This window comes from Plectropomus leopardus, chromosome 2, assembly GCF_008729295.1.
Source record: "Plectropomus leopardus isolate mb chromosome 2, YSFRI_Pleo_2.0, whole genome shotgun sequence".
Taxonomy (NCBI): domain Eukaryota; kingdom Metazoa; phylum Chordata; class Actinopteri; order Perciformes; family Serranidae; genus Plectropomus; species Plectropomus leopardus.
The window spans coordinates 16,749,834-16,777,690 of record NC_056464.1 but is presented as its reverse complement, the minus strand read 5'-3'; the positions used below and the strand labels follow the sequence as shown (position 1 = coordinate 16,777,690).

Below are 27,857 nucleotides of genomic sequence, written 5' to 3'. Positions count from 1 at the left end.
GACAGCCCAGAAAATTAATATTATGTATGGAATGATTGTGCACACTGTGCCTCAGTTTGATTTACAGCGAGAAGTTTGACACCAATGGCACTGCCATGTAGAAATCCTGTGCTAAATTTAAGAAGAAAAAAAAAGATTAACAATTTTGAGGTTATGTGAGACTCTGGGATGTGCTGAGAGCACCTCCAATTTCTCAAGACAGTGCAGGAAACTATTCACTTCGGCAATAACATGACTTCAGTTTTAGAGGTATTTAAATCACCCCATCTTCATAGCACAGTTCTTTCTATGATGCCTGTCTGCCAGATATCAACTGAGGACTCATTCAACAACAGACGATGTTTCCGACTACAGTAGCACCATTTGCATCTAAACAATATCTGCATGCATGCACATACACATGCATGCACACACACGCACACACACGCACACACACACACACACACAGGTGGGGTGTAATGGGAGGCATGCAGCAAGCAAAGTGCACTGAGTGAGAGTAAATATCTTATGTACCACTGAACTCTTTTGACTTGCATATGTAATGGTGGGTGTACAGATTTTTTTAACTGAATAATGGTGTCATGCTTGTTCTTGTAAATTCAAATTTTCGGATACAGTACATTAGATGATTCATAAAGAATAAAAATTATTATTATGAGTCATTATGAGGAAAATTGACAAAAGTAAGAAAAGACAGAATGCATTATTGAATACCCCCCAGCCTTGATTATGGAAACCACTGTTTCATAGGAATCTCCCTTAATTTCCTGGAGCTTTATATTATTTTATACACCTATACAGTTTACAACAAAGACAATATTATTGCTTTAGACACTAGCAAACATTCTGGTTTCATGTTATCTCTCGCTCTGAAAGAGCAACTAAAGCAGTCATCGTCAAGCCCAAATCTTTTTATGTACTTGTTATCCATCCAGTTGAACTTAGACCTTATTAAGATAAAGGGAATAGGATAAGAGCCTATTTCAAAGTGCTGGGCTGACACGGTGTTCCCAGAGGAGCCATTTAGTTGTCTTTCATTTGCTTATCATGTTTTCCAGTCTGGGGTTGACAAAAGAAAAGCCATCAAACGCTGCCTGGTCCATCGAATCGATGAGGTTCTTGTCCGCGTGGGAGAGCCGCGGCTTCTCACTCAGGAACTCTCGGTCAAAGTTGCTGCAGTCGCTGGGGGATTTCTGTGGGTGGCAGGTCAGGAATTTCAGTTAGGTTAATGTAACACAGCACACTGAAGTAATCTGCATCCTGGACTGATGCAATCATATTTACACAAATGCATTTCAGGTACCTACATAGTTTGTTCAGAAACAAAATGACAGGTTCATACCACTTTGGGCTTAAAAGGAGGATCCACCTCTCTCCTCTCCAGCGCTGGCCAGTTGATGGTTTTGAAGAACGGATGGGCACGGATGTCACCCACCACACCCAACCTGCGACTGGGATCTCGCTCAAACAACTGGAATAATGATGGATAGAAAGGAGACGACCATTTTGATTACAGGAAAAAACGAAAAAAAACTCCCTATAATTTTGTGTTGTGACAAAGAGGAATATATATGCATTATTCATGTGTATCATGTAAAAACCAAGTTTGTTTACATGCACAATATGATCCGGTTGTGGCCCTAATTCTGAAAAAGACTCCTATTAACACACCCTAACTTGTAGTTTATAACATTAATATACAGAAAAGTGGAACAGCTGAGCTGCTTGTCATTTTGCTTCTTTGCATCAAAATAGTCGTTGATGGCGGACTGGATGGACCGTGCGGACACAGCTTCCTTTTTTCATTCCTTCAGCCACCTTCTTGAAAAGGTCGGCATTTTGATATTTGTGCATACCCAAAAACCTGTTGAGTGACTCTAAATTGCCCTTAGGTGTGACTGTGAGTGTGTATGGTTGTTAGTCTATATGTGTCGGCCCTGCGATAGTCTGGCGACCTGTCCAGCATGTACCCCGCCTTCCACCCGATGACTGCTGGGATTGGCTCCAGCCCCCCCGCGACCCTTACGAGGACGAGTGGTTACAGAAAATGACTGACTGACTGACTGACTGACAAAAACCTGTTGATATCCAAGTCTTCCATGTTTAAAAGTGGATGTGTTTCTCCTTCCAACCAGAAATGTTTGCTTTTTTTTTTGAGCATACATCTTTTCCCCACAGCCTTGCAAACTGTTGGCGAGTTGGTTTGAGTGCAGCGCATCTATCCAGAATCAACCGTAAACAGACAAGAAACTGCAGTAAAAACCCCATTTCAGACGCATCCTCTGAATGCGCTGTATTTATGTCCAAACAACGTCAATAAAACCCAAATAATACCTGCATCTACTTCCTATCTTAGTCAGAAAATGTAATATTGGGGAAAAGGCTCAATTGGGAATATTTAAATGGAATATGCTGTTTACATGACCAGCATCAAATTCAGAATATTGTCATATTCATTAATAAGGGAATATAAGTGTGCATGTAAACATAACCACTGTGTCTGCCTATGTGAAACAAAGAGTGCCTAATAACATGTGGATCCTGTCAGGTACCAGTTCAATCAGGTTCTTGGCCTCCTTTGTGATCCAGCGAGGGTAGTGAGGTGTGTCCGACCTGATGGACTCAAACAGCTCATCCTCATCATCGCCTTGGAAAGGTGACTGACCGATCAGCATCTCGTACACCAGCACACCAAAAGACCACCAGTCGACAGAGAAGGTGTACTTCTGTCCCAGCAAGATCTGAGATTAGAGTTTCACAAAATATATAGATAACATTAAGAACAAGGACACACACTGTGAAAACAGAAGCACGCTGCTGTTGTTCACCAGTACTGCAGAGGCAAAGGGATTAACAATAGTGTCGTGTGTAGCCGCTCGTGCCTCCTAATGACCATTAGGGGAGCTATAGACTGAAGGTGCATGAGGTAGTGAGAAAAGGGCTTCCCATTAAAAATGTTCTAAAGGAAAAAAAAACAGAATAAAAATGTTTGAAGGATTTAAAAGTAAGTTCTTGAAGAATGGAAAAGTAGTGGTATGAATTGTGATATCAGCCAGGCCCTGATGCTAACCTCTGGTGCGATATAGTCTGGTGTCCCGCAAAATGTGGTGGCTCTGACGTCTCCAAGCACATTCTCTTTGCACATGCCAAAGTCCGCTATCTTTATGTGTCCGTCCTTGTCCAGCATCACATTGTCCAGCTTCAGATCTCTGAGGAAAGACACATGAAGAGATGTTGGCGATGGAGAACCAATTATGCTACAGAATATTCTCTTTGAAGTACTGCAGTCTAAAATACAAAAATAGATTCAGTTCTGCTTTTTGCTGAAGTCGCGGGTTGAGACTGCAAACATCAGTATAGAGTGGCAGTAGGATCTTACCTGTAGATGATTCCTTGTGAGTGGAGGAACTGCAGTCCTACTATTATCTCGGCAGCATAGAATCTGAAGGTTGAAATGTGCAAAACAACCATTAAACACTTTACTGTGTAAAATGACAGTTGCTGTATTGCTCATAGTTCTTAAGGCGGTATCCCAGTGTACTTACTGGGCTCTGATGAGATCAAAGCGGCCATTGACTTGGATGTGGAACATCAAGTCGCCCCCATTCAGGTACTCCATTACAAAGAAGAGGTGCTCCTGTGAAAGCAACACTATATTGTCAGCTCACTGCTGCAGACAAATGAGATATGAAGAGAGAGAGTGTGTGTGTGTGTGTGTGTGTGTTTGAGTGAGAATAGATTCAGATAAGGGGGGCTGGGAGTGTGGGTCTTTATCAACAACTGGGAATTGTCACTTTTGTTGCTGCTGCCTGGGCTGATTCACAGAACATGCTTTCATTCATGCTCATAGAGTCTTTCAGCAGCGTTTCCCCTTGGTTGAGTGCTTTGGGGTGTCAGTGGTTGGGCCGTGTTGGGGGTGGGTAAAGATGGGAAGGTCCTGTTAGCAATCTGATTAATTAGTATGGAGTGAATCACAAGTTTCTTTGTGAGATTATTATCAGTTTTATTAATATTATAATTCAAGTGACTTCACTAACATGAAACACGGCAGCATGAACATTTAACAGAATTATAGAATTTGCCGTAATAGTAACTGCCAAGGTGCATGGATTTAACAACTTTTTTTTTTTTGCTAGTCACCATAATTATCATAAGCCTATAGTAATGGCCTTTTTTTGTGTGAAACATTACAAATTGTTGTCATCTTGAGTAATGTTCATTTCACCTGTCTCTCCTCTCCTCTGCCCCTCCCTCACAGAGGCGAAGCCCGCCTTTGGTGAATAAGAGGAGAGAAACTAGCATGACTGTAAATTACAGCAAAGCTTGGTAAAAACACACCCCATCATTGATTTCTGAATGAACTGATATTAGGTTTTATTTCTGGCAAATACAAATTAGATTTTTTTGGCCTGCCAAGGGTTCTTCTACAATTATAGGGGAAACACAGTAATCAATGTGTGTGTGCTTACTTTAGACTGGAATGTGGAGTAGAGGTGTGTGAGGAATGGGTTCTCCCAGGCGAGGGCCAGCACTCTCTTCTCCACCATGGTGCACTCCACATCATCATCCATGAGAACGACGTCCTTTTTCAGAACCTTAACTGCAAAGTACTGGCCCCGCCCCTTCAGCTCCGCCAGCAGCACCTGAGGTCAAAAACACTTACGGTGAGGACTTGATCAGTGTGACCACACCAGTTTCGTGAAAACAATTGAGCAACATTAAATCGAAATGAAGAAGCTTTTCATATCTTTCCCTATTCTTGGTGTTCTTACATACTTAATCTCAATGTAGCTCAGTGAGGACAAAGGAGGTTTGATCTTACTGAAATGCACTGCTATCAGGCCTCATTGGGCCTGGACATACGTAGATGAACCTTCCATCATCTGCTTCTCTCTTTTCCCCATATAGGTCAACCTTCACAAATGTCAAATGATGCCTGGCATGAATAACTGAGCTCTTTCTCATCTGTAAACCACTCCAACATCGATGCAATCACGTCATTTAACAAGCTGTGAGTAGATGTATTGAACTAATAGGCTGCATTTATCAGAAAGAGGTAAACTGCAGATGAGATGATAACTATTAATCGTCAAAAATGAAGAAAACGAAAGAAAACAAATCATAAATTATATATGGATGAAGAAAGGACAGTGACAGACTTCAACTAAGAGAAGAGATGAAAACATGATAAGATTCTGCCTTCAGTGTTCGCTTGTGTTAGAATTCAGCTTTCATCATTTCAAACGTTTTCACATATTTCTTTGTAATAGCACTTCTAACGGTTCCAAACTATCTAAAACATGAAGATGTGGACTGTTTCTGCTTATTTCATTGCTGTTTTCAAGGTTATATTTGGTGGATAATGTTCATTTACAAAACTGACATTCACATGGGAACAATTTTTTTACCATATGTGTAACATCATTGGCATAGCAAGTTTGTGCAATTTTTCAAGTTTGCAGTGTCTTGCATTTTTTGTGTCTACACATAATTTTATCTTAAATAAAGGAAAGGATTTAAAGATTGGGAGAGAAGTGAGACGTTTGAGGTAGAGCTGCTGGCTCCAAACATTACACAGCATCAAAACCTTTCTAATGGGAGCTACTTGGTGTGTGGATCTATTTATTTCTACTTTGCCAGCTGTTTCTTTGGTCCAGCACCCGCTCAGTTGGACACTGGGGTGTGCTTTTCTTTTTTAATATATATTTTTTAAGGATGGGGACCATGGGGCCTACCTTGCCAAAGCTGCCTTTTCCCAGCACCTTGTGGAATACCAGGTGGTTCATGTTGAGGCGTACCCGGGGGACTGTAGATGCAGTTTGGGCTGGGCTCAAGCCCCCTTCCTTGTCTTTGCCATCTGCTGTGAATACACATTTGCACACAAATAGTAAATACATGCAAATCTGAATGCAATGATGCATGGAAACTTATACAAAAGTTAAAGATTTGAAAATGTAAATACATTTAAACAGACTATCAGTCACATTTAGTATTCTTACTTGACCATTAAAGATAAAACATAATTGAAATCAAACAACTTTGTATGACAATGTGCTCTACAATGAACACATCTTACCACTAGGATCTGGTTTTGCACTAGGGATGGCTTGATAGATCCCGATATCTGATGCATTGGAGTCATCACCCTTCTTTGAGGGTTTCTGGAGATGAAAAAATAAAAAAATATTGTTGACATAGTACAGTGACAATTGATATTATTTTTGTAACACTGACTGGCATAAAATGTACACATAGTCCACACAAGGTAAAAAAAAGTAAAGTTTGTTGCAGTACAAACCTGGCTGATTTGAGACAGAGCCTCTGCCAGAAGTTTCTGGTTGATTCCACACAGATTGGCCACTTTCTTCTGACAGTAACTATGTACGTTCATGGCACAGTCTGGTCAGAGGTTTGAAAAATGATTTGAAACAAGTCAAGTGGAGAAAAGTAATACAACTACACAGAAAACTGTCAAAAGCAATGGAGGCAGGAGGAAGGACAGATAATAACATTAAAAGTAAAAAAACAATGAACACATTAGACCCACCTTCACATTTAAGGCCCTGTCTGTAGAGACCCCATAGCAGACTGCCACAGTGGTCACAGAAAGTGGGGCTCTTATAGTTGTAGTGTTTGAAGCGATGCGGCATATCAATCTTGAAGCGCTCTTTCTGGAACTGCAAATACATCAAGATAAATTAAGGTAACACAAAGCTGCTATCTGATGACTAAAGAAGACACATTTGGGACTATGTTTGTCAGTTTAAGTAGCTTTTAAGTGGCAAGGAAAAAATGAAATGACACGTACATATTGAATACAGTGCTGCTGTTGTTTTTAAACTTAGGTTGAACCTGTGTTAAGCGATACTGAAGAACTGACTCATGATAAACAGTCTGCAGTGTTTTGTGTAAGACAGAAAAAAACATATTGACTAAATCAATAAATAATGGAGTACTTTATAGCAGTGCCTAAGTCATATGCCAGAAAATAGAGCAGGAGAAAATATCAAAGTCATTGCTGAACCATAGCTGGGGGAAGTAATAACAGATAATGCTGTAAAGCAGAATGCAGTTTGTCAGTGTCAGATCTGAGATTTTGCATTGATTTTGGAGAACGTTAACTTTGCTAACCTTAGTGTCACGACTGTTTGTCGCTGTCCCAGTGCACCTGCCGATGATTTTGTCGATGCACTTCTTGTGGATTGCTGCATTACATTCTGGGTGAAGTAAATAAATATTGTATTAACTGTGAAGAATACAAAATGATAAAATGTGATAAAAATGCAGTGAATAAAACACTCACGTCTGCACTTGTAACCTTGCTTGTTGAGCCCCCTGTGTGGGAGAAAAGCAATGTGATTAAATCCTTGTAGTGGGTGAAACAGAAAAAGGAATTTTCTCAGCCATGACTAAGAAAAATATGGCTGCCAATATCAGAGCAATATATCCAGGGTGGTTTTCAATACTAGGATTGTGGTGATGACAGCGATGTACTCTAACTAGCATGCAGATAACGAGCAGGAGTAAAACACAAGTTTACTGTCTACTTTATGCGACAGTTACCAAACTACATCTATACTGCCTGCAAACTTATTTTTTCAATAAGTATTATGCAAGAAGAGATGAAACTGTGTGTTTCAATAAAAGTGTAAGCCGAAATAGCTCAGTTGGGAGAGCGTTAGACTGAAGATCTAAAGGTCCCTGGTTCGATCCCGGGTTTCGGCAGTGGGTGGCAGCTTTTAATTACTTGTGTGTATAATTGTATTTGACGCCAATCGCGGCCCTCTACCCATGACCTGCTGTTCATACGTACATGTAAACCCCTACATTATTGGTCAACAGAGCCAAACCACTTTCACACAGTTTGTAGAAATGCGCCAAGTAGGAATTACATAGGTGTACCTAATGTTTTAAAGTCTAAATTCTTGCTTGTGTTGTACGTCGCTTTGGATAAAAAGCGTCTGCTAAATGAAATTGTAGAATTGTAGAATTGTAGAAAAACATGAATAAAATAAGAGGCACTCTGATTATTTTTTGTTCTGATGATTTCATATGATTATGCAATCATATGAAAAGGCACATATCAAACATGCATTAAAGTCAAAGATAGCCTGTCTGTGAAAGTGCGCCTGTCACTAGACAAGGGACCAGTGGAATCACAAAATATGCCTGATATATATCCAATCTGTAAACAAGGGAACAACAAAACAAACCCTGCACCAGTCTGGACGACAGTTTGGTTGATACTGGCTCATATTTACCATGAGTTTTTTAAAGTGCTGCAATCAAACATTGTTTTAACGATAATTAAAAATTGAAAACATTAATTCCGACTGTCGAGAATTTGAATGTGGTTTATAATGAAACCTTTAATCATTTCAAACCTGCAGATACAAAAACAGGCATGAGAAAAGGTATGAGGGACCTGTTGTTCGAGGTTGGCACACCCATGACTCATGTTTTATTATTTGTTTGTTATTAGCATAACTGAAAGATATTTTCACATTAGACTGAAACTTAGAGATAGAGATCAGATAGTCACACACATATGCAAAGACATAAAAAAACATCAGATCTGCTCCTGCCTGTCTCTAAAGGGGAAAGATGATACTGTAGTTTGGGAGATACTGTAGGAGGAGCTTGGCTCACGGGTTAGAGCTGCTGACATAGTTGGAACACAACATGACAGCTCTTTGTGGGATTTCCCAAGACAGTGACTCATTCTCACAACAGCAGTCCTGCTGTTGATTCTACCATTACAACACTCCCACCCCCGAACTGCTCCATTTAGGAAACTAGAACCACAACTAATTGGTCTTTTGAGAAGCATCCATAGGGGCAGGACTCTTCTTGTTGGCATCCGGAGAACATACAGTGGGTAACAGCATAAATGGTCTGGAATTATCAAAGTATACTGGTGACAAATGATGTGCTGATTGTAATAATAATGCAGAAAAACAAGCAGACAGGCAAACTGGCTGCTTCTGGGTAAGTCATGCTCAAACAGAGCAGCATTTGGACATTATGACCATAGTCTCTCACTGGAATGTAGCAGATACTCAAAACATACTGAAGGTCAAAGTAAATGAAGTATTTTAAGTGCTAACCAGTTAAAGTACACAAACATAACACAATGACATAATTGTGATGGCTGTAAAATAACCAAGTGTGGCAGCTCACCAGACAAACTCTCTACAGACAGAGCAGAAAGTGGGCTGGCCGAAGAAGGTGGCGGTGAACTCGTGGTTCTTGATGACGTGAATCTTGGGCTGCTTGAACGCTCCTCTCCTCCTGTTGAGGGTCGTGAGTCCATCCTCAGGAGAAACCTTCACTGATGCCTGTGCCGACACTGAGAAGAGAGATCAATTTACAGATTCATCTATTGTATTTATAGTCTATACAGATTGTGTTTGTCAAACAGCTTTAAAGTACATTTGTATCCAAATAAGCATTTTTATTGATTGTCAAAGACAAATAAAAATCACATCAGGGATGCATTAAGGTAGGAGTCATTCTGGGTTTTTTTTACAGTCCAGCAGATGAGCTTTTTTTAATGTTCCTTAAATGATGCAACTGTGTTCATTATCATAAATTAGTCATCAGTTTTAATAGCAGAGAGGTATTTAAATAGAAGGCTCTCTTTGCTACAGAAGGAGGGTACTGTTGTTGCTTCTAAATGGAGGGTAAACATAGAAAAATGCCATCTTGGATAAGTGGCTTCGACTGACGCAAGTCAGCGGGAGGGGTCAAAAGCCACCAAGACAAGACAGCAAAAGAGGCATGAAAGAGGTAAACAAAAGAAGGCAGAAACTCTGGAACAGATAGGGAGGGTAAGCGGGTGGATGGGGGAAGAGGGAGTGGAGAGATAGAGAGACAATTCAAAAAAGGAGTAGCCTTAGAGAGACACTTGATAGACAGGGAAAAGTGGGAAGAGTGATGAGGTGAGCGAGATAAACTAATTTCCTCTCTGCCATTCTACTGACAGATGTTTATGTTTGGACAGCGCTTCAGTGAGCTGAGCCAAGACAGTGGGAGTGAGAGAGAGGGCAAGAGAAAGAAGACAGACAGGGGGAGGCAGACATTTGAGGGCTGTTCACACATGCCTAAAAATACTCCGGGCTGCTTTTCAGGAAACCTGCGGAGTGTGTAGGAGGGAGCTTTTCGTAACAGCAGACACACCTCCCTCTCATGATCTGCCCCTGCCCTGAACAGTGAACCCCCACTGTTCTTCTCCCATGCAGAAATCCCCCCTGAACACAGCCCGTTTATAAATTTCACCCGATCACATGAATGTCGGCAGACAGCAGTGACATTCACAGACTGGTTTCCCCATAAGGGATGAAGAGCTAGCAGCTAATTACAGCACTTCTCTGCTTAACTTCTGTGTAAAGCAGACATGAAACTAAAACAGGTTTTTGACAGCAGATAATAATAGTTATATGATTTCGATCTCAAGCTGCCAATGGTGAATCATTTTTTCTGCTATCCAATGTCTTTAAAATGCCGTTCTACACCAAAACAAGCCAATAATTTAACATCTTCCAGTAATTCCTGACAGAATAAACCATAATGATCTTAAACTTATTGAAACACATCATAAAAAAAAGGCTAACATAAGAAGAATATCTCATATTTGAAACAGTTGCAAGACTAATTTTCCACAGTGTCGATACACCTGTTCTAGTTTCACTTTCTCGGTCTTGCTTTTTGTTAATGTTTATTACAGTTATTCTGATGTTCTCTGTTGCTCATGAAGAAAAGATCAGAACTCACTGTCATGTTATATTCTTATTATATTTTCTTAAAAAATGTTAACATTGTATGCCCTAATTATCAGATTTTCCCTGTGGTATGGAAAATTGTATCTAATATCAATATTTTTCAAGATACTGCATCAAAGTTAAAAATTCCAGTACCAGAAAACACTATATTGTATGCAATTTTTGTAATCCTAGTCCTAGTGGACATGTGCACACTGTATCAAGAGAAATAGGTATTAACATTTCTTGTTACATAGGCTGAGCCATATATTCAAAGTTCAATCCTGAGGCTAAATGCCTTTACGACCTTGAGGGATTGTTACACACTGCATTAGCAACAGGGCCACACCTGTAGTCAGCTGACAAGTTTAGCTTAAGATATGCTACCAGCATGCACATTAACCCTCGGCAGTTTGAGATAGACTGTTCATTGCAAGTTAGTTGGCCCTGAGCGTGACGACTCCACGCTCCGTGGAGAGGTCCACCGTAGCTAACATGTTAAAGTGTGGTTGTGTGTAGAAAGTTTAAGCAAATGAATACATGGTGAGGAATCCTTTCCACCAGTAGAGGGCATTACATATCAACACTGAAAGAGTGATTTTCTGTGGGTGTAAATGAAAATAGTTGGAGATGGGGTAGGGCAGCTTTGCTGGCAGCCATGGGAAACAGACTATCACCTTTCAGACAGCTTATCCATCCCTGGTGGTCTAGTGGTTAGGATTCGGCGCTCTCACCGCCGCGGCCCGGGTTCGATTCCCGGTCAGGGAACACTATTTTCAAGGTAGTGTACACATATTGTATATTCTGATAAACTACTTAAACTTAATTGACTGATGAAGTCATAAAGGAACACACAGTTATATAATGCAGGAGATTTATGTCTGTGTCATTCACACTAGTTTGAATTAGTTGACAGTTCAACGTGAGGTGATGGAGATAGTGATGTGATTTCACATATTTCCATCAGGATTTAGCAATATTTGAATCTAAATGTGATGAAAGTTATGGGGCTGTTTGCTGAGTTTCTGGGCCACTGTTGATTTAATCACACCCACACTGTTATAGAGAAGATAGATATTATTTCTGGGTGACTCTTAATAAATAATATCTAAGATTTTTTTTTCTTAACTTTAACTTGCTTATTTAGGTCATGCATATCTAATGTGATAAATATATATAGATTAATATATATATAGATAGATGTGACAGATTAGCGCATGTAAACAGGTTTTTTAAACATGAGTAAACCTGCTAAAAAATAGACTCCTCTCCAATAGACTCAATTCCCATTGCTCATCGACTTGAGCTGTGTACACTGAGGAGTATGCCTTTCTGTGTGTATTGATGTTATCTTTTGTGTGTGTGTGTGTGTGTGTGTGTGTGTGTGTCAAGTTTGACATCACGGACAGGCCAGACCACAGGTTAGCATACAGCAGAAAGGTGGTGACTACTTCGGTTTATATATCTCTTGCTTATTATCTTGCTTATTTCCTGTCTTGCTGGTAAAGGGGCTAAAATGAACACGTTTCCATCAATGCCGATCAGAGCTGGAGCCCATAAATACCCGTGACTACTGCTAAGTCAGACTCTACTGTGTCAGATGCAACTGGAACCTTTCCTATAAAAAAGCCAGAAGAAGTGAAAAAGGAGCTTTAGAAAAGGTTTAAAACCAGGTGTGGCGGTTTTACCTGCATCAGTATCCTCTAGGAAGAACTGTACAGCCATCTGGACCCTTCCTGAAGGATGTAGGTCCACCCAGAACTCAGCATGGCCGCTGGTCTTTGACTTCTTACAGCGTTCTGCCAGAACAGACACGCCAACCGTGGCCTTGGCTAATGGCTCCTCAGCACTCTGCATGAGGACCACTTCTAAGACACGCCCCTCATAGATGTGAGCATCAAAAGTGGACTTCCAGGCTGGATACATGGTTGGCTTTCTCTGGACCAAGGTCTTTCCTCGCTCTGTGAAAGAAGACTGAAGTCATCACTGAGAACAAAATGTTTGTCTTTTTCTTTCTCACAAAGGTCATAGCAAATGAGTGAGTGCAGCACAATGTGCCTGGAGTGAGTAGAGAGTTTGCTTGTGGACTTTTGAGCTCAGCAGATAGTGGCTGTTAAAGCAATTAAACTCAGGACATCTTGTCTCCATAGCCCCATCCTGTATCTACATAAAATTATGCCTGCATGCATGTGTGCATCAGTACATACCTGTGTTGACAGACTCCTTCATCTTGATGGCACAGATGGGAGGGTCAGACAGAGGAGGCAGAGTGCCCACATCATAAGCATTAAAGGCGATACGCAGGAAGGGTGCCATGGTGACCACTCACCTAAGCCTCCTAGAAAAAAGACAAACGCATGGTTAGAACATCTCACACATGCAGGAATGCATGCACGCGCGCACTCTCTCTCACACTCTCACACACACACACACACACACACACACACACACACACACACACACACACACACACACACACACACCTTGTATCAGGATTGCTTAAGTTCTGCACTTAAAACAAGAAGGAAAAGCATCTGTGGCTTATAGTGTTGTCAGATGAGAACTACAGAGGAAGTAGAAGTTTCAGGCCAATACATAACTTTGGAAACTACCTGCTAGTTATGAGAAAATAAGAAACAGAACGTCTCATTCCCTCATCTTGCTCTCATGTGTAAAGGTTGGGATTACCAGAGAGAAAAAGAAAATCAAAAGGATCACATTTCCAAGACAAACAGAAAGACTCAGTGTTAGGGAAAAAGACAAACAGATGGTAAAAGACGAGCAGTGATGTCTCTTTGCTTCTTTACCATTTTCAAATTGATTTTGTTGGAAGGTTTCCAACACAAATTGTGCTTTTTAATCCTGGTTGCCTAGTAATTTTTCCCAGCTTTCTCTTCTTAGTTAGCTGTATATATCTGAGTCTGTGGCCATTCTAAAAAAACTGTTGGAGCATTACATCATAAAATTGCAATCACTGTCAGTCGGTTGTCAATGGACAAATGTGGAGAACATTCAGTCTTCAATAAAATGTACAGTCAGTTACTGTTTTTGCAGCTTTGTTTGGTTAGCTTTTAGTATTTCATTTTATTTTATTATTTTCAGTGGTATAGGGTGGAGCTCTGCAGCCAGTTGCTAACAATATCTGTTTTGTTGGACTTCTACTGACTATTAAATTTCCTGTATTTCAGAATAATGACTTGTCAAAAATAAATTCCATCTTTTCTATCCATAATGTCTATAAATGTTTCTGAGTCAATGTAGACAAGCATCAAACTATCTGGAAGCCACACCTGAAAATTGCAGTATTAGATCTATTATGCTGACAAATACCTACTTCAGGCTCTTTGTAAAGCTATTCACCTAACACCACCAGGTATTGAAACAGAAACCACAGCTTGCAAAACTGTCCGCCGGCTTGTGTCATTTATGATGAATTGCTCCAGTGACAGATTTGCTCAGCTCTTACGTTCCATGTGTTTCGCACACTTCCTCTTGAAGTGCTTCTTGTGGGGTTTGAACAATAATCATTACAGAGTCATTCTTAATCTGCCCAGCTAACCTGCCCCCTTCTATACTCTCTCTCTCTCTCTCTCACACACACACACACACACACACACACACACACACACACACACACACACACACACACACACACACACACACACACACCGACAAACAGTCTTAAATCATAGTTTCCAACACAAGAAAAACACCTCTTGGGCAACTCTGTGGCAGGCAAGTTGGCAACATGACAGCAAGCAAACAATATTGTCATTTGAAAGGGAGTAATCTTTGTTTACTCTTTTTATAAACTGTGTGTACTTTAGATTTATGAAATTCAAACCATCCCTAAATATCATGTAACATACAGTCAGCTGTAAGAAAAACGTGTTATTTTGAAGGAGCAGTCAGTATCATGACAACACAGAGTCTACCATAAGGTGTCAGGAGGACAAACACTTGTCATGTGTTTTCAGCAGTGGGACACAGTGTTCAGTAAATCTGTCCTTAATACATAACAGTCTTACCATGCAAACATTAGCTGAAACTAGTTCCATTTCCCCTCCGGGGGCCTTGTTATAACCGATCACAAAGGGAGACATTTCCTAAGGGGCTGCCAGTCTGACATGTCAGACTTAAACCTGAAGGAGCTGTACAAATAAACGCTTACTGAACCTATCATGTTATCAAAGCTGTTTCACGCCAAAGAGTCACACACATGCTACGTCACAGAGTAGCAGGACCCAGCGGGCATATCAGCCCACATCCGAATTCCCAAAGCAGCAGCAGCAAAAAAAAAAAAAAAAAATCCCACAGAATTCCTTCACAGCTTGTGAGCTTTTAAGTCCCTTAACTTGATCTCTTGTAGCTTTAGTCTCTTTTTACCATAATCATGGCTTAGTAGTAACTTCAGCAACATGGCATTCCTGTGATTTGAGGCAGCCTCTCGTTTTATTATGAAATGATGTTTAGCTGCCTATATGTCTATACAGCAATTCCTAAAAGCAGAATGTATGCAAATATTAAACAACAAGTTTTGTTTGTGTTCATGTTCCTTTTCACATCGCTGAATGTCAAGCTCAGATTCTGAGTGACTGAACCAGTGCATGCTCAGATATCTGTACGAGTGCTGCTCAGTCTACAGAGGTAGACTAGATGCTGTTTTGAGCTGAGTAACATGTGGGCCATGTGGAGCTGCTTAGCAGTACAAGGCCTTACAGCACCTGCACTGAAGAAGGTCTCAAGTGTGAATGTGTGCAACTGTATAAATATGGGCAGAAGAACATAATTTTCGATTATTGGCTCAGTCAGGGGGATGTGTAGTGTGTAGGAGGCACTGGTATGGGGCCCAACAGACATGTGGTCTGGAAGTTGGAGCAACCTTCGTAACCCTAATTCCTCAAGAAGTCATTGGTTATTCATTAGCCAGCAAAATGGTAAGAAAACATGAAGCGTCCAGCTTAATTTATAGGTATACCCCAGTGGCAGAATGAATAGGCTCCATCTTGGCATCTAAATATCCAGGTATTATCATGAATCTATGCCATGCTCCTTCATCTCTGCCAGCGAATTGATTTAAGCCAATGCGATCATACCACCCTGTATTGATCAAAAATCACAAATGTCTGCCCAGGTATTAATGGATTCGAGGTGGATGATACAAGAAAACTTAAAGGAACTTTGCAGACAAATAGGATCACTGCAGATGTCTTTAGTCATGGGCTACAGCAGAGGAATAAGGACAAACACAAAAGACCAACCATGTCAACATTAAGCTAAAGTAAAGTCACTGTTTTCACATGAAAACAGTATGCCTAATAACAAAGCAAACAAGACAAGAAGTTAGAGGACGATCATGTTGCACAAATTAAATAAACATTTACTGTAATATATATGCTGTATTAAATGTGAAAAATGTATTTTCTAAAGGATTTCATATAAAAAGTGCCTAGTTGATGTAGATGTTCTGTATTGGGATAAAGCTGTGGTAAGAGAGAATGCATATGTATGTTAACTAGGAGCGTTGAGAACCTATTACAGCTCTCATAATACCAATCAAATTTATGGAGATTGCCAGATGTGAAACACACACAAAGACACGCTTTTTTTCGAGTTCAAGTCCAATTTTCTCTCCACTGTACACACACTCTAACATACACATACACAGACATTGCTACATAGAAAAAGAGAGCCTTGTTTCCCTGGAGAGAGTGGAAAAAATGAGCACATGCAATTGGGGAAGGGGTGGGCAGAGGAAAGGAGCAAAAGGGAGGGAAAGAAGAAAAAGATAGACAACATACTGGAAGGCAGGCCAGTGACATGAGAAAAAAACACACTCAATGACAGAACCAGATTTCCCTTCACTAGATCCAGCCACAGTGAGGCTGACTTCCAGCGAGATGGATATTGTTCATGTGTGGCTTCAAGGAGCCTTTTTAGCTGCTGTCATGCAAGTCATTTTGACTTTTGTCCTAGACTGAAAGGACTGCCAACTACCGGCAATTGTAAAGCTGAAATACCTACCTGTGGTTCATGTGTTAACTTTGTTCAACACTAAAGAATTCATAAATTATACACTAATTATACACATAAAGGCAGAGTATGTGGAAAACATGACGTCGCCAATTGACATAAAAATCCCACATCATATCAGCTGAAACCATATGGTTTTAGTTTAGTTTATTTCAGAATCAGCATTTAGTAATGATGAATTCAAAACTGATTACTTGAACAGTTCATCCTGTGATGAACAGGAATGGGAAGACTCACACATTTTAGCAAGAAGCTAATATAATAGATTAAAAGGTATGCTATACATGACATTTCAGTTACTTCGTGTAAACACGCTCGCCAGAGAGGGCGAAAATAAAAAACAACCACAGATTAACTCTCGTTTGGCAATTTGCCTCGCTGTGTTTTATCTGATGCCTGCTGCTTACACTCTGGCACCTGCTAGCTACCCTTTTAGACCATACCTCACCCGAGCACTGTGGGGGTACGCACCCAAAAAGTCCCAAACACAAAAAATACAAAGACAATTAGAAAATTAAGGTAGCAGGCAGGGTCTCTACAGAAAAAAACACCATCACACACTTCTAGCAGGTCATAAGTGATGGACAAAAGAATTCACAATAACAATTTTATTGTAATATCTGTAGAAAATTTAAAACAATAATGATAACGCTATGAGTCAAATTCATCTTGAAGTGCTTATTGTGTCCACCCCCCCCTTATTATGGCAAGAGAATTACACTCAAAATACAAATGTAGGTAAGTGGAGAAGGAGACAAAGTGAGAATGGAAAGAAACTGAGAAGATTTAAGAGGATTATTTACACAATATTATCATATGTGCTTTATTAACATAATATCAATATTTCATGTTTTGCATACTACCGTTTTTGTTTATAACAGCATCCCTAATCTTTAATATGCAGAAAGGAAAATAATCTTTGGTTGCTATGACGTGAAACTGATATTCCATTAGACTGCATGCATTAGACAAAATACTGGAGATGCGTGACTGTCTGCAATAAATAGACTATAATCAAAGTCATGCTCAGCGATGCACCACAGACAAGTCAAAGGTTTGGTATGTGCTGAATTAATGAAGATGTCAGTCAGAAGGAGAGGTGATCAAGCAGGTCTAGCAGGTTTTGGAGCTTTTGTATGGCAACCTTTAATCAGCAGGAATAAACACAAAAGTACAATTTCACAGAGAGAACCAACAACAGAATCTCCTGCCTTCCTCCAGCACCTTGAAATGTACTACGAGCAAAGCTGCATCCACAAATCAGTGAAAGAAATTATGAGATTATTGACATAGACTATTAATCTCTAAATAATTCTGATTTGTGAGCCTTCAGGAAAACTGAAAGAGAATCAGTCTCATTCAAAAACATAACGTGAATGTTTGACAACACAGCATTGATGAATGGTTAACCCTTCCTTCCTGAACTAGGCTACTGTTTTGCAACATGAACAAGGAAGGTTTGTTTACATCCCAAAGTGCATGCGTTGGGGGTGTTTAAATACTCAGTGAATGGTGTGGAGCCTGTAGCCTTTTACATACTATGCACAGTCCCTAAATCTTGGAAAAATCCAGCCCGATAACAACCTTAGACATGTAGACAAGACAACACATTTGTTCAGCTACCTGACTTCAGTCGTACTGAGTATGTGTTTGACTTGCCAGACTCAAGAAAAAAAGCTCTTGAAACCAGCAAAAACTGAATATGACTGCATTACAGGCCTGTAAGGGCATCACCAGGAAAGTACCAAGTGTCGACTTATGTCATTTATTGCAAAGGAACAACATATCAAACTTGATGGCTTCAGTTCAGTTCATGATAACTTTTCTGATAAAAAAAAATCAGTCCCCTAAAATAAGCTGAATAACTGTAACATGATGCTAACAGCATCAATGACATCCAGGTAGATAACCAGCATTTATAATTTGCAGCATACTCGTTTATTTTTGTTGTCATTTTCAGTCATAGCTGTTCCCTTTAAAAATCTTATGAGCTTATGTTTCTGATGTGCTTATTTTAAGTACTGTGCTACTATGCTAGCATCCTTGAGAAACCACATTTACCTTTACCCAACGCAACATCTCACTGCCGGTTGGACTAACTGCTACTTTTGGGTAAATTCAAGATGTTATTTTTTTTATTCTGTCGCCAAACAGATGAATTAGGTCTCCATCTTAATGTTAGTTTTGTCATCGATGAGATATGAAAGCATCAAACTTGAGTTTTAGATGAATGAGATGTATACACTTATACATTAAATATGTATGAAATAACAGATGCTGAATACAGAGTTGCCTTTGAGCATATTTGCTGTTTGCAGATGAAAATCTAAAAAACCAGAACCCCTTTCCAGTCCCTGGGCCCTCATACAAAACAAGACAAAAGCATTTTCTCTTGTTATCTCATCTGTTCCTTATCCCCGTTTGCTCAGCACTGTTAAACTGCATGTACATGATGCAGGGGTTTTCTACTCGGAAGCTATTTAAACAAACATGGTGATTAGGTCTACAGAGAGTCTACATATTAAAAGGACTACAGTTCCTATTTAATGAGATGTGAAGGTGAACACCCTCAGCATAGCCCGCACAACAGAAATACTGCTCAAATACTGACTGCATACAATTTGTACACTGCATATCTAGATGTACAGGGTCAAAGGCAGTGATTGTTTTGTTTTTTCAACAACAGAATCCATTCAGGATTAAAGACAATTCAACATAAACATGTGTGCGACATACCTTTTCGGCAGCAAACATTTTGACTTGTCATGGCAGGAAACACACACGAGCAACAAACAAAGTGTCATTAAATGTTACAGTATGCCATTCCTGTGACAGCATGCACAATAGGACCCTGGACCTGTCTCATCAAAATGGAATGCAGAAGTTGTTTGTTACACCTGTGCTCTTCTACTTAGTCTAAATTTCTGTAATTAAAAATGTCTATTTATACTTTTTAATACCCAGGTTTGAATTCTGTTGAGTCAACACCAATAGGTATTTCGCATGGAAGACATTTGGAGATGTCACAGACAGAAAAGCACAAGTGTAAATAAAAAAATTAAAAAAAAACAATGGCTGGGTTACCTTTTACCGCTTTAGTTTCAAGGTTCTGAGAATGTGCATGTGGGCATACTACATTGGTGTTTTTTCTACTATGAAACTCTTTCACATGAGAAATGTTGAGAAACGTTAACACCTGCAGCATACTGGCTCCTTTGACTGGGTTCTTTTACATACAGTATTTTGCCCTGACTGACTCAAAATATTTACAGGTGTTTTCAGTACAAGTACTTTAGCCAGGGATTGTCCACTAAGAAAAGGCACAATTCAGCTGTAAGAGGGCTTTGTAGAAGTTAGGTGAACAAATTATGTTCACCTAAGTGACAGAAGACCTCGAGCTTTAGCATCTGGCCTAACAAGATGCTCAATAAAGCTAGAAGTTGAAAAACAAGTAACAGATCAACCTGTTCTCTAAAGAGTGTGGTCTTGTGAATTGGCAATATATATATAAAAACTGACTTGATTTCTGACAATGTCAGTGTTGCAAAACTACATGTCATAGCATCCACTGTGAGAGTTAGTCAGGTTTTGAGATTTCTGGCTCACTTGGTGCTGCCCTCGGGGTGCTGTCAAACAAAACCAGGAAGTGTTTGGCACATTTCCGCACGGTTTACTGTAATATATTTAATAATCAATATCAGGAAATATGGTAAAAATGTGATGGAACACCCACATGACCAAAACAGCTTCCAGTTTCCTTGTTCTCCCATTTTGTGTTCCTTTTTGAGTTACTTCAAGAAAGCGTACTGTCAAAACAAAGTGACAAGGAAAAAGGGAAAGAGCAAAGCTGAGTGAAAGAGACCCAGAACAGCCTGCCTGCACTGAGCTGGGCCAGTCAGTGGCCTGGCAAATTGAAGCTGAACAAACAAGCTTCACACGATTATAATGTACCTGAGCAAGCATGGTCAGAGTCAGCCTGGCCACAATCACGCTTAAAGCTAATAACCTGGTGTGTAGTTCTGTTTAAACATCTATTCCAACAGCATCATGAAACCGCTCTTTAAGATAGCTAAACAAAAACAATCTCTTATCACTGGAAATTAAATAGTGATCATGGAGAAGGTTTGTTGTTCCTGACTGTGAGAGTCTGCTGGAACATTATTTTTCCCAGCTTCACATACATAAACTAAAAGCACTAAAGTTTGCACAGTCCTCTATATCTATTGAATGATTTTCATTAGACTCTGTCTTCATCATCATCTGGTCTTTCACCGTGTAAATTTGGATGCACACCATGCAGATATTTGTAGAGAATTCATATTCTATTTTAAGTGAGTCAGTCTCAAGACCACTTTTTTGGTCACTTAAAATCAAGATGTTGCTTTCGTGCTGTAGCCACAAAAGGAGTGGCATTGATACGAGCATGTCAAAATTGCAGCCCATTGCAGCCCAGTTGAAAAACTAAATTTTGGCATTGTAAATGTCTACAAACTATGAATACATTACATGTGCATGTTACTTAAGTGTCATATCAAAGTTTCTTGAGTGGCGTCCTGACTTAGTAAAGGCAGGTGGAGGGGCTGGTGTATAGCGTGAAACCCAGGTAAGATGCCCACCAAACTACAGACCACCGTTAAAGACCAACAACAAAAACAATTATGTTTTAGCATAGGCTTTCCAACAGCTTTTTAAAGTTAAAAGTGTGGGTGTTTTCTTTTCCTAAACATGAGCAAGGTTTTTGTGCCTAAACCTAACCACGCATTAACCATTGTATTGTTTGGCAACTGGATTGAAACTTGCATTACAACTGCACAATGCCTTCAAGAACTATTGTAATTTATGTTAAAATTGTTCATGTCTCCTAGAAGTTGCCAACCAGGTCAACCAACTATGGACCATATCTGTTGAAAACTATGAGAAATGGTGCAAGTGTTTTCCACAAAGTTTTAAATTTCTGAATATAAGTGTATATAAGAATATAAGAATATAAACATATATGAAGTGGCATGTACAACAAGAACATGAAACATAACCTCCAGGTGGAGATGATAATATGAAATACGGTAACCTTTGTTTTTCTTTTTCATTCCCAATTTTAACCAAGAAATTTATGCAAAATAAAGCAACGTAATTCTTACAAAACTTTCCTTAATCCAAAAATCTTTCACCGAGGCCTGTTGGCATGTATTATTACCGCATTAACACCGCCTTGAAAGCACATAAGTGTACTTGTGCACGCACACACACTAATAACCTGAACAAAGCAGCCTTTAATGAATTTCTGTGGAGACCGGCTTGAGAGAATCAAAGCCCTCCTTTCTTTCACTAACCAAGGTTAATGTCTAACACCCCCTCCCCAACCACACACACTCACAGAGGTCATGTAAACAGACACACTACATGGATGTTGTCTTGACACCAACACCTACAGGCAAAAAAAAAAAAAAAAAATCATGAATATGTGTTTTTCACTACTCTTCCATGATGTTAAATTCTCTTTCTATCATTCATACCGTACATGCACCCGGAGACAGGGACAAAGTAGGACAGCAGAGAAAAGTGAGTAAGATTTGGTGAATGAGATCAGAGCTGAGGTTGCTGTGTCAAGGTCGGATGAGTCAGTTGAATAACTGTTGTGGCATATTTATTCCAGTGATGCAATTTCACTTTGTGCCTTAATTTAACCTAACACCAAAACAAGATGTTAATAACTGCCTTTTGGAAATTAAGACTGACAGTAAACATGGATACAAACTTTGGTGTGGCTGTTGTGAAAAGATAACCTTTTCTGATTTTCTGTCCCTTTCCTTCTGAGTAGCTCTTTGGCACGGTGTCAAACCTGCTATACCAGCATGGAATGAATCCTGCCACTGTGTGTGTGGGTGTGTCTTCTCTCCACATGCATTAAGAGTGGTGTCCATTTCTGCCTCACTCACAGTTCACAAAGCCTCGGTTAGACCGGACTAAATAGCATCTGAGCAAAGAGAGCCAGGCAGGGTGAAACGATGGAGTGTGTATGGGAAAGAGAGAAAGAGAGAGAGAGAGAGAGAGAGAGAGAGAGAGAGGTAGTGAGAAGAGGCCAAGGGCAAATAATCAGCCAAACTATTATCACCCAGTGCTGATGAAGCAAATTTGTGCCAAATGCCTGTATGTGTGAGTGTGTACTCCTGTGTGTTATTATGCATTTTAACAGAGGGTGCTCTTTTACTGAGAATCATGTATTGCACATCACAACAAAAGAGCTGCAGTAGATACTGCACTTTTTCAGTTTTATGGCAAATAAAAAACTGTACACACAGTTTTGGTAACACTGGTGTTAAATACTGCTGCAGGGTTTTTTTTTTAATACTACCAGAGTGTGATATCAATACCAAAATGAACTTTTTTTCCCCCAATACATTACTTTGTTGAGTACAAGGTTTCCCACACATTAATCTGTTTGTGGCGGCCTGCCATTATCAAAACATCTGCTGCAATGTATAGATTGTACAGTTTTTTGAGCTGGACCTTTCATTATAGCGCTATTGAAATATATACACCGTTTGGTTACACATTGCACCACACTCAAAGGCCGAAACATACTTTGTGCACAAACAGGACAACGGAACGTCAGGTGCAGTGAAAGTTAAACTTAATAGTTACTGACCCGAGTCTATAAGTTTGCATTCACTTGCTTCTGAGGCAGCTGCTCCTCTCATCCATCAATCTAATCTGATCAGCTCTGACCTAATCAACAGATCAATAATTTGCCCTGCAACTGCTCAAACTGCTGCAGATGGAGCTACTTCTAAGGTACATGGAGAAGGGAGATGAATCAAAGACGCAGAAACTCCAGCAATACTTTAAGTATTTAGAACAACTTTGTCAAAAGACCAAGGTCGTTCTGCTTGTGACCTTTATTAGGGTGTCATAAAGAGTAATGCCTGTGCTGCATTACTGGACCTGAAAAAATGTCTTAAATTAGAATGATTAAAACGGGTTTCAGACAATTGCAGAGGCAAGGTGCAGCACAACTATGTCATCAAAAAGTGCACAAGAAAGCTAAGTTAACTACAACATTGGATTTAGCCAAGTTCATAAACATACAAACACCCGGTTGCCCCATCTGACTGCTGACATTTCACCATACATTATTACTTTTCCAGATGAGACAGTGCTATGTTTTTAATGTTGTACTATAGAGTTTGGGCAATTCAGGCAGGATGAGTTTTCTTCCTTCACTCTCTACCATCCCTGCTTGCATGTATCACTCCTGGCTACGACACACACAACTGTCTCATTGGTTGTGCTTTGAAAGTTCAGTGGCAACCAAGGTCAAAGTTTGAGCATAGTGCTCAGCGGCAATTTCGAGCAGTTTGCCACACCATGCGCTTGCACAATTAGCAGTCTAATTGGGGGCTACTGGTCTCCCCATAGAAAAAAAATGGCCTGGCCAGCGCAAAAAGCGATTTTACCACTAATCTTTTGTGGGCAGCTTAAAATATAAAAAATGTGCAATTCAAATATTTAAATGTCTAGTTAAAATAGCTCAACTAAACAAATTACTGATATTAACATTCAGTACTTGATGGTATCCAGTGCCACAGAGACAGGTGGTACTTAAAAAGTACACTGGCTCGATACAATAAGTGACTGGTTGATGATTTTTGACTTTTCATTTGGCATATCTATTGAAGCTCTCTGCCATCCTGTCTTAAAATAAATGATCAACTATTCATACACTCAATACAGCCTAATATTAGTCTAAACACTGTCTAAATTATATGAGTCATGATGTTTTTATATGTGTGTTGTACTATCCAGGGATCGGTGCTGCATGGGTAACTCCTCATTGAGCAGATGTCCCAGGTGTCCTCCAAGCAGCTCATGAAGCCACAAGCCAATATTGACACACCAGTAACTGCAGTCAGATGCAGGCAGATAGTGTTACCTGCGCTCACAAAGCTGCACTGGCTTCAGAAGATAATAACAGGATACAGAGTCTTGCCACAAATGCAAGACTCTGTTGTAGTGTGTGACACAAGACTTTCACAAGCAATGGTGGAAATATTTCAAAATAAGATAATGTGTTTAATGTACCTGGGAAGCTGATGAGTCATGTCAGCTGCTGTGGATTCAGAGGGCTGAGCTGTTTACAGCCACAAGAATGCAGAGAAGTCTTCACACAGAGACTTATTTAATCACCCTACTGACACTTCTTTTTGTTGCCACAAATACACTGTTCTCATTGTGTTTCACACGTGGCCTGCTTCTCAATCGCTGACTTCACCCAGAAAAAGGTGATGAAGGATGGTGAGGGAGTTATGTGATGGAAATTCAAGTGGCTACAACTGAGTGCAAAGAGGGAAAGACTTTTGGCATAGTTGGCTCATGGACTTTGGTCCCAGGTGAACTATGCAAACCGGCTACAGTTCAAGTTATATTATAGGGCTGCAACTAACAATATTTTCATTAATAATCTGTCCATTATTTTCGCGACTGTTTTGTGGATAAAAATGTCCGAAAATAGTGAAAAATGCCCTGTGTAATTTCCAAGAGCAGAGGGTGAAGTATGTCTCATCTGGGCAACAGTCCAAATTCTAAAGCTATTCTCTTAATTATCAAGTCTGACAAAGAAAAGCGTCAAATCCTCACATCGAGGAAGCATAAAACAAGTAAATGTTTGGGTTTTTGCTTGAAAAATACTTCAAGGAAAAGTGAACACAAACTCAATTTACCTGCTTTTTAGTCTCAAGAAATTTGGGTTATAGCCACATTTTTTGATTGCATGTACAGCAGGGCTGCAACTGACAATTTTTATTGTTAATTATATTCTTAATCATTCTTTGTTTGGTCTATAAAATGTCAGAAAATGGTAATAAAACATTGATGGGTGTTTCCTTAAACCCACAAGGACATCCTCAAATGTCTTATTCAGATTCAGTTTTCCATCATAAATAAGTAAAGAAACCAGAAAATAATCACATTTAAGAGGCTGGAATCAACTCATTTTGAATATCGAAGAATCACAAACTTTTTAATCTTAAAAACATACTCAACTAATAAAGCAATCATCAAACTTCTTTGCAATTAATTCAAGTGTTGACAGCTTTCATGTACAGTAAATTGTAGTAATGTGAATTGCATGAAATAGTTAACAGTTATTTTATGGTTACAATCTGTGAGACTCACTAAGAATTTAGTTTATAGGCACCTTATTACTGTCAGTGCTGTTTTTTTTGTCAGTGTACCTTTCAGGATTTAGGGGCATTTAGTGGCATCTAGAAGTGAGAATATACATTGAAACCAGCCAAAACTTCTCCTGGTTAGAATCCCTTTAGCGTTTACTGTTCAGGAGCAGTTACCGGGAGCCGAATTATCTGCAAAGGTCTCTTCCTCTCCAAAACAATCAGACCCGTTGAGAAAAAACACTGAAACAAAGTTTCAAGCTACAAATCAGTGGTTTTCCGACGATGCACATTGCATATAGGCTTCCGACTACAGTGGCAGAAAAGCGAATGGCCCTATCTGGAGCCACTGTTTGGTTTGTTCATTCTGGGCTACTGTAGAACAAATGGCGGTGCTTATTTTCAGGTGATTATTCACGAAGGAAACATACTTATAATATTATTTCCCATTTCTGCTGATATATTTCCCTGAATCCTAAACACTGAATTTTTAAATACCCCGAAATTAAGCTAGGCCACTTTAACCCATTAAAACCTGAATCAATATCAGTTTTCTTGTGCTGCAGTCAAACACCTTTCACAAGCATTTACACATTTTAAAACATGAGCACATTGGTTTGATTTCGGTCAAAAACACTGGAAAAAAGCAATCAGCAACTTGGCAAGAAATGTCTCAGAAACTGCTAAATAAACTGTGAAAGGTGAAAACAACAAGAGAGAGAGAGATCAGAAAATTATACCATAATTAGGGAAATATAAAGAAAACTGTTTTTACAATTACTGCAATTTTATATTCAAAATTAAGTTACTGAATATATATAAATTATTAGTATTATAATATAACTATTTTCAGGCGATTTCCTGTTTTTCGGGTAATTTTCTTGTAGATTTCTATACATTTCTTGTTCAGTGACTTATTGCCCTTTTCCATGTTTTTGTGAAAAATCGAGCCAATTTGCACAGGGTTCAAAGGGTTAAGAGGTTAATTTGAACATTGATGGAACAAAAACTAACATGTAAACTGTTATCTTTCTCACATTAATTAAGGGGTTTAACCACTCAATTTAAACCAGCCCAGTAAAGGACATTTAAGGCACGGACTAAGGTGTTTCAGAGAGAAGCTCATCTGCTAATGTATTATGAATGGGACATGTCTTTATATGGGATAAAGGGCTTAAGTTGAGTTCATGTTTTTCCGGTTTGTGTTCATTGTTCTAGTCGTTAGCATAATGTTGAACGCCACCGTTTACCCCCCTTTTTATTTTCCGTTACCGTTGGCCACAAAGAGACCCTCTGCTGCCACAGGAGACAACACTCAGCTGGAGGAATTTGTGAAGCAAACAAAGTGGCAGTCTATGGTAGACTACTGCCAGTATAACCAGTATAACCAGAGACAAGTTAGGTTTTGTGACCTTAACCGGACCGGCAAGCACTGAAACATGGCTAAACATACGCAACAACAACTGTAACACGGCGAGAGTCACACCGCGACAGAAACTCCCATCAATCCCAACGACACACAGTCATTTCTCCTCTGCTACCGACGTCAACCGAGCTTTACTTCTCCATTATGAGCCAAAACGTGAGCTAGGAGCCGGGTCACAGTACAGACAGGCGACTCCTGACGCCCCTGCAAGCAGACAAGTGCTGTCGTCCCAAATGTCCCAAAACACCAAGTTTTTTCAACCGCTAACAAGTTTAACCGTTTTTCAACGAAACTTGTCTTACCTCTTCCGCTGAGCTGGAAAGTGTCCTCTAGTTTGTCGCGAGCTTTTGGTTTTTAAAGCACGGTTTTCCCGACTTCAAAAATCTTCAATGGTGTTTAAGGAAGTGCTCAAGTCTGCTGCTGTTAATTCAGGCTCCCTCTGTCTCTCTGCGTGTCTCGCGCTGCACTGCT

General features: G+C 39.7%; 1 protein-coding gene and 2 non-coding genes across 3 annotated transcripts; 2 read left to right on the top strand and 1 right to left on the bottom strand.

Moving 5' to 3' along the window:
* Positions 1 to 25: 25 nt before the first annotated feature.
* On the bottom strand, positions 26 to 27,842 carry LOC121954947 (protein kinase C delta type-like). Its single transcript, XM_042502706.1, has 17 exons — positions 27,689 to 27,842; positions 12,968 to 13,098; positions 12,449 to 12,721; positions 9,181 to 9,349; positions 7,304 to 7,335; positions 7,132 to 7,217; positions 6,548 to 6,677; positions 6,299 to 6,399; positions 6,077 to 6,161; positions 5,736 to 5,860; positions 4,470 to 4,643; positions 3,546 to 3,637; positions 3,380 to 3,442; positions 3,071 to 3,209; positions 2,553 to 2,741; positions 1,343 to 1,471; positions 26 to 1,193 (listed from the first exon to the last, which is right to left on the bottom strand). The coding sequence occupies exons 2-17, from the start codon at positions 13,074 to 13,076 to the stop codon at positions 1,035 to 1,037; spliced, it is 2,055 nt and encodes a 684-aa protein (XP_042358640.1). The 5' UTR covers positions 13,077 to 13,098; positions 27,689 to 27,842; the 3' UTR covers positions 26 to 1,034.
* trnaf-gaa lies at positions 7,653 to 7,725 on the top strand. Its single transcript has one exon. It is a non-coding gene; the product is annotated as a tRNA-Phe (tRNA).
* Positions 11,457 to 11,528, top strand: trnae-cuc. The gene has a single exon. It is a non-coding gene; the product is annotated as a tRNA-Glu (tRNA).
* Positions 27,843 to 27,857: the final 15 nt, after the last annotated feature.

Coding starts and splice junctions, on each gene's coding strand:
- LOC121954947 (XM_042502706.1), bottom strand. CDS start 13,076: ATGGCACCCTTCCTGCGTATCGCCTTTAATGCTTATGATGTGGGCACT. Junction 7,336..9,180: donor GTCTGTAGAGAGTTTGTCTG/GTGAGCTGCCAC, acceptor TCTCCCACACAG/GGGGCTCAACAAGCAAGGTT. Junction 2,742..3,070: donor CAGACTATATCGCACCAGAG/GTTAGCATCAGG, acceptor CTCTAATCTCAG/ATCTTGCTGGGACAGAAGTA.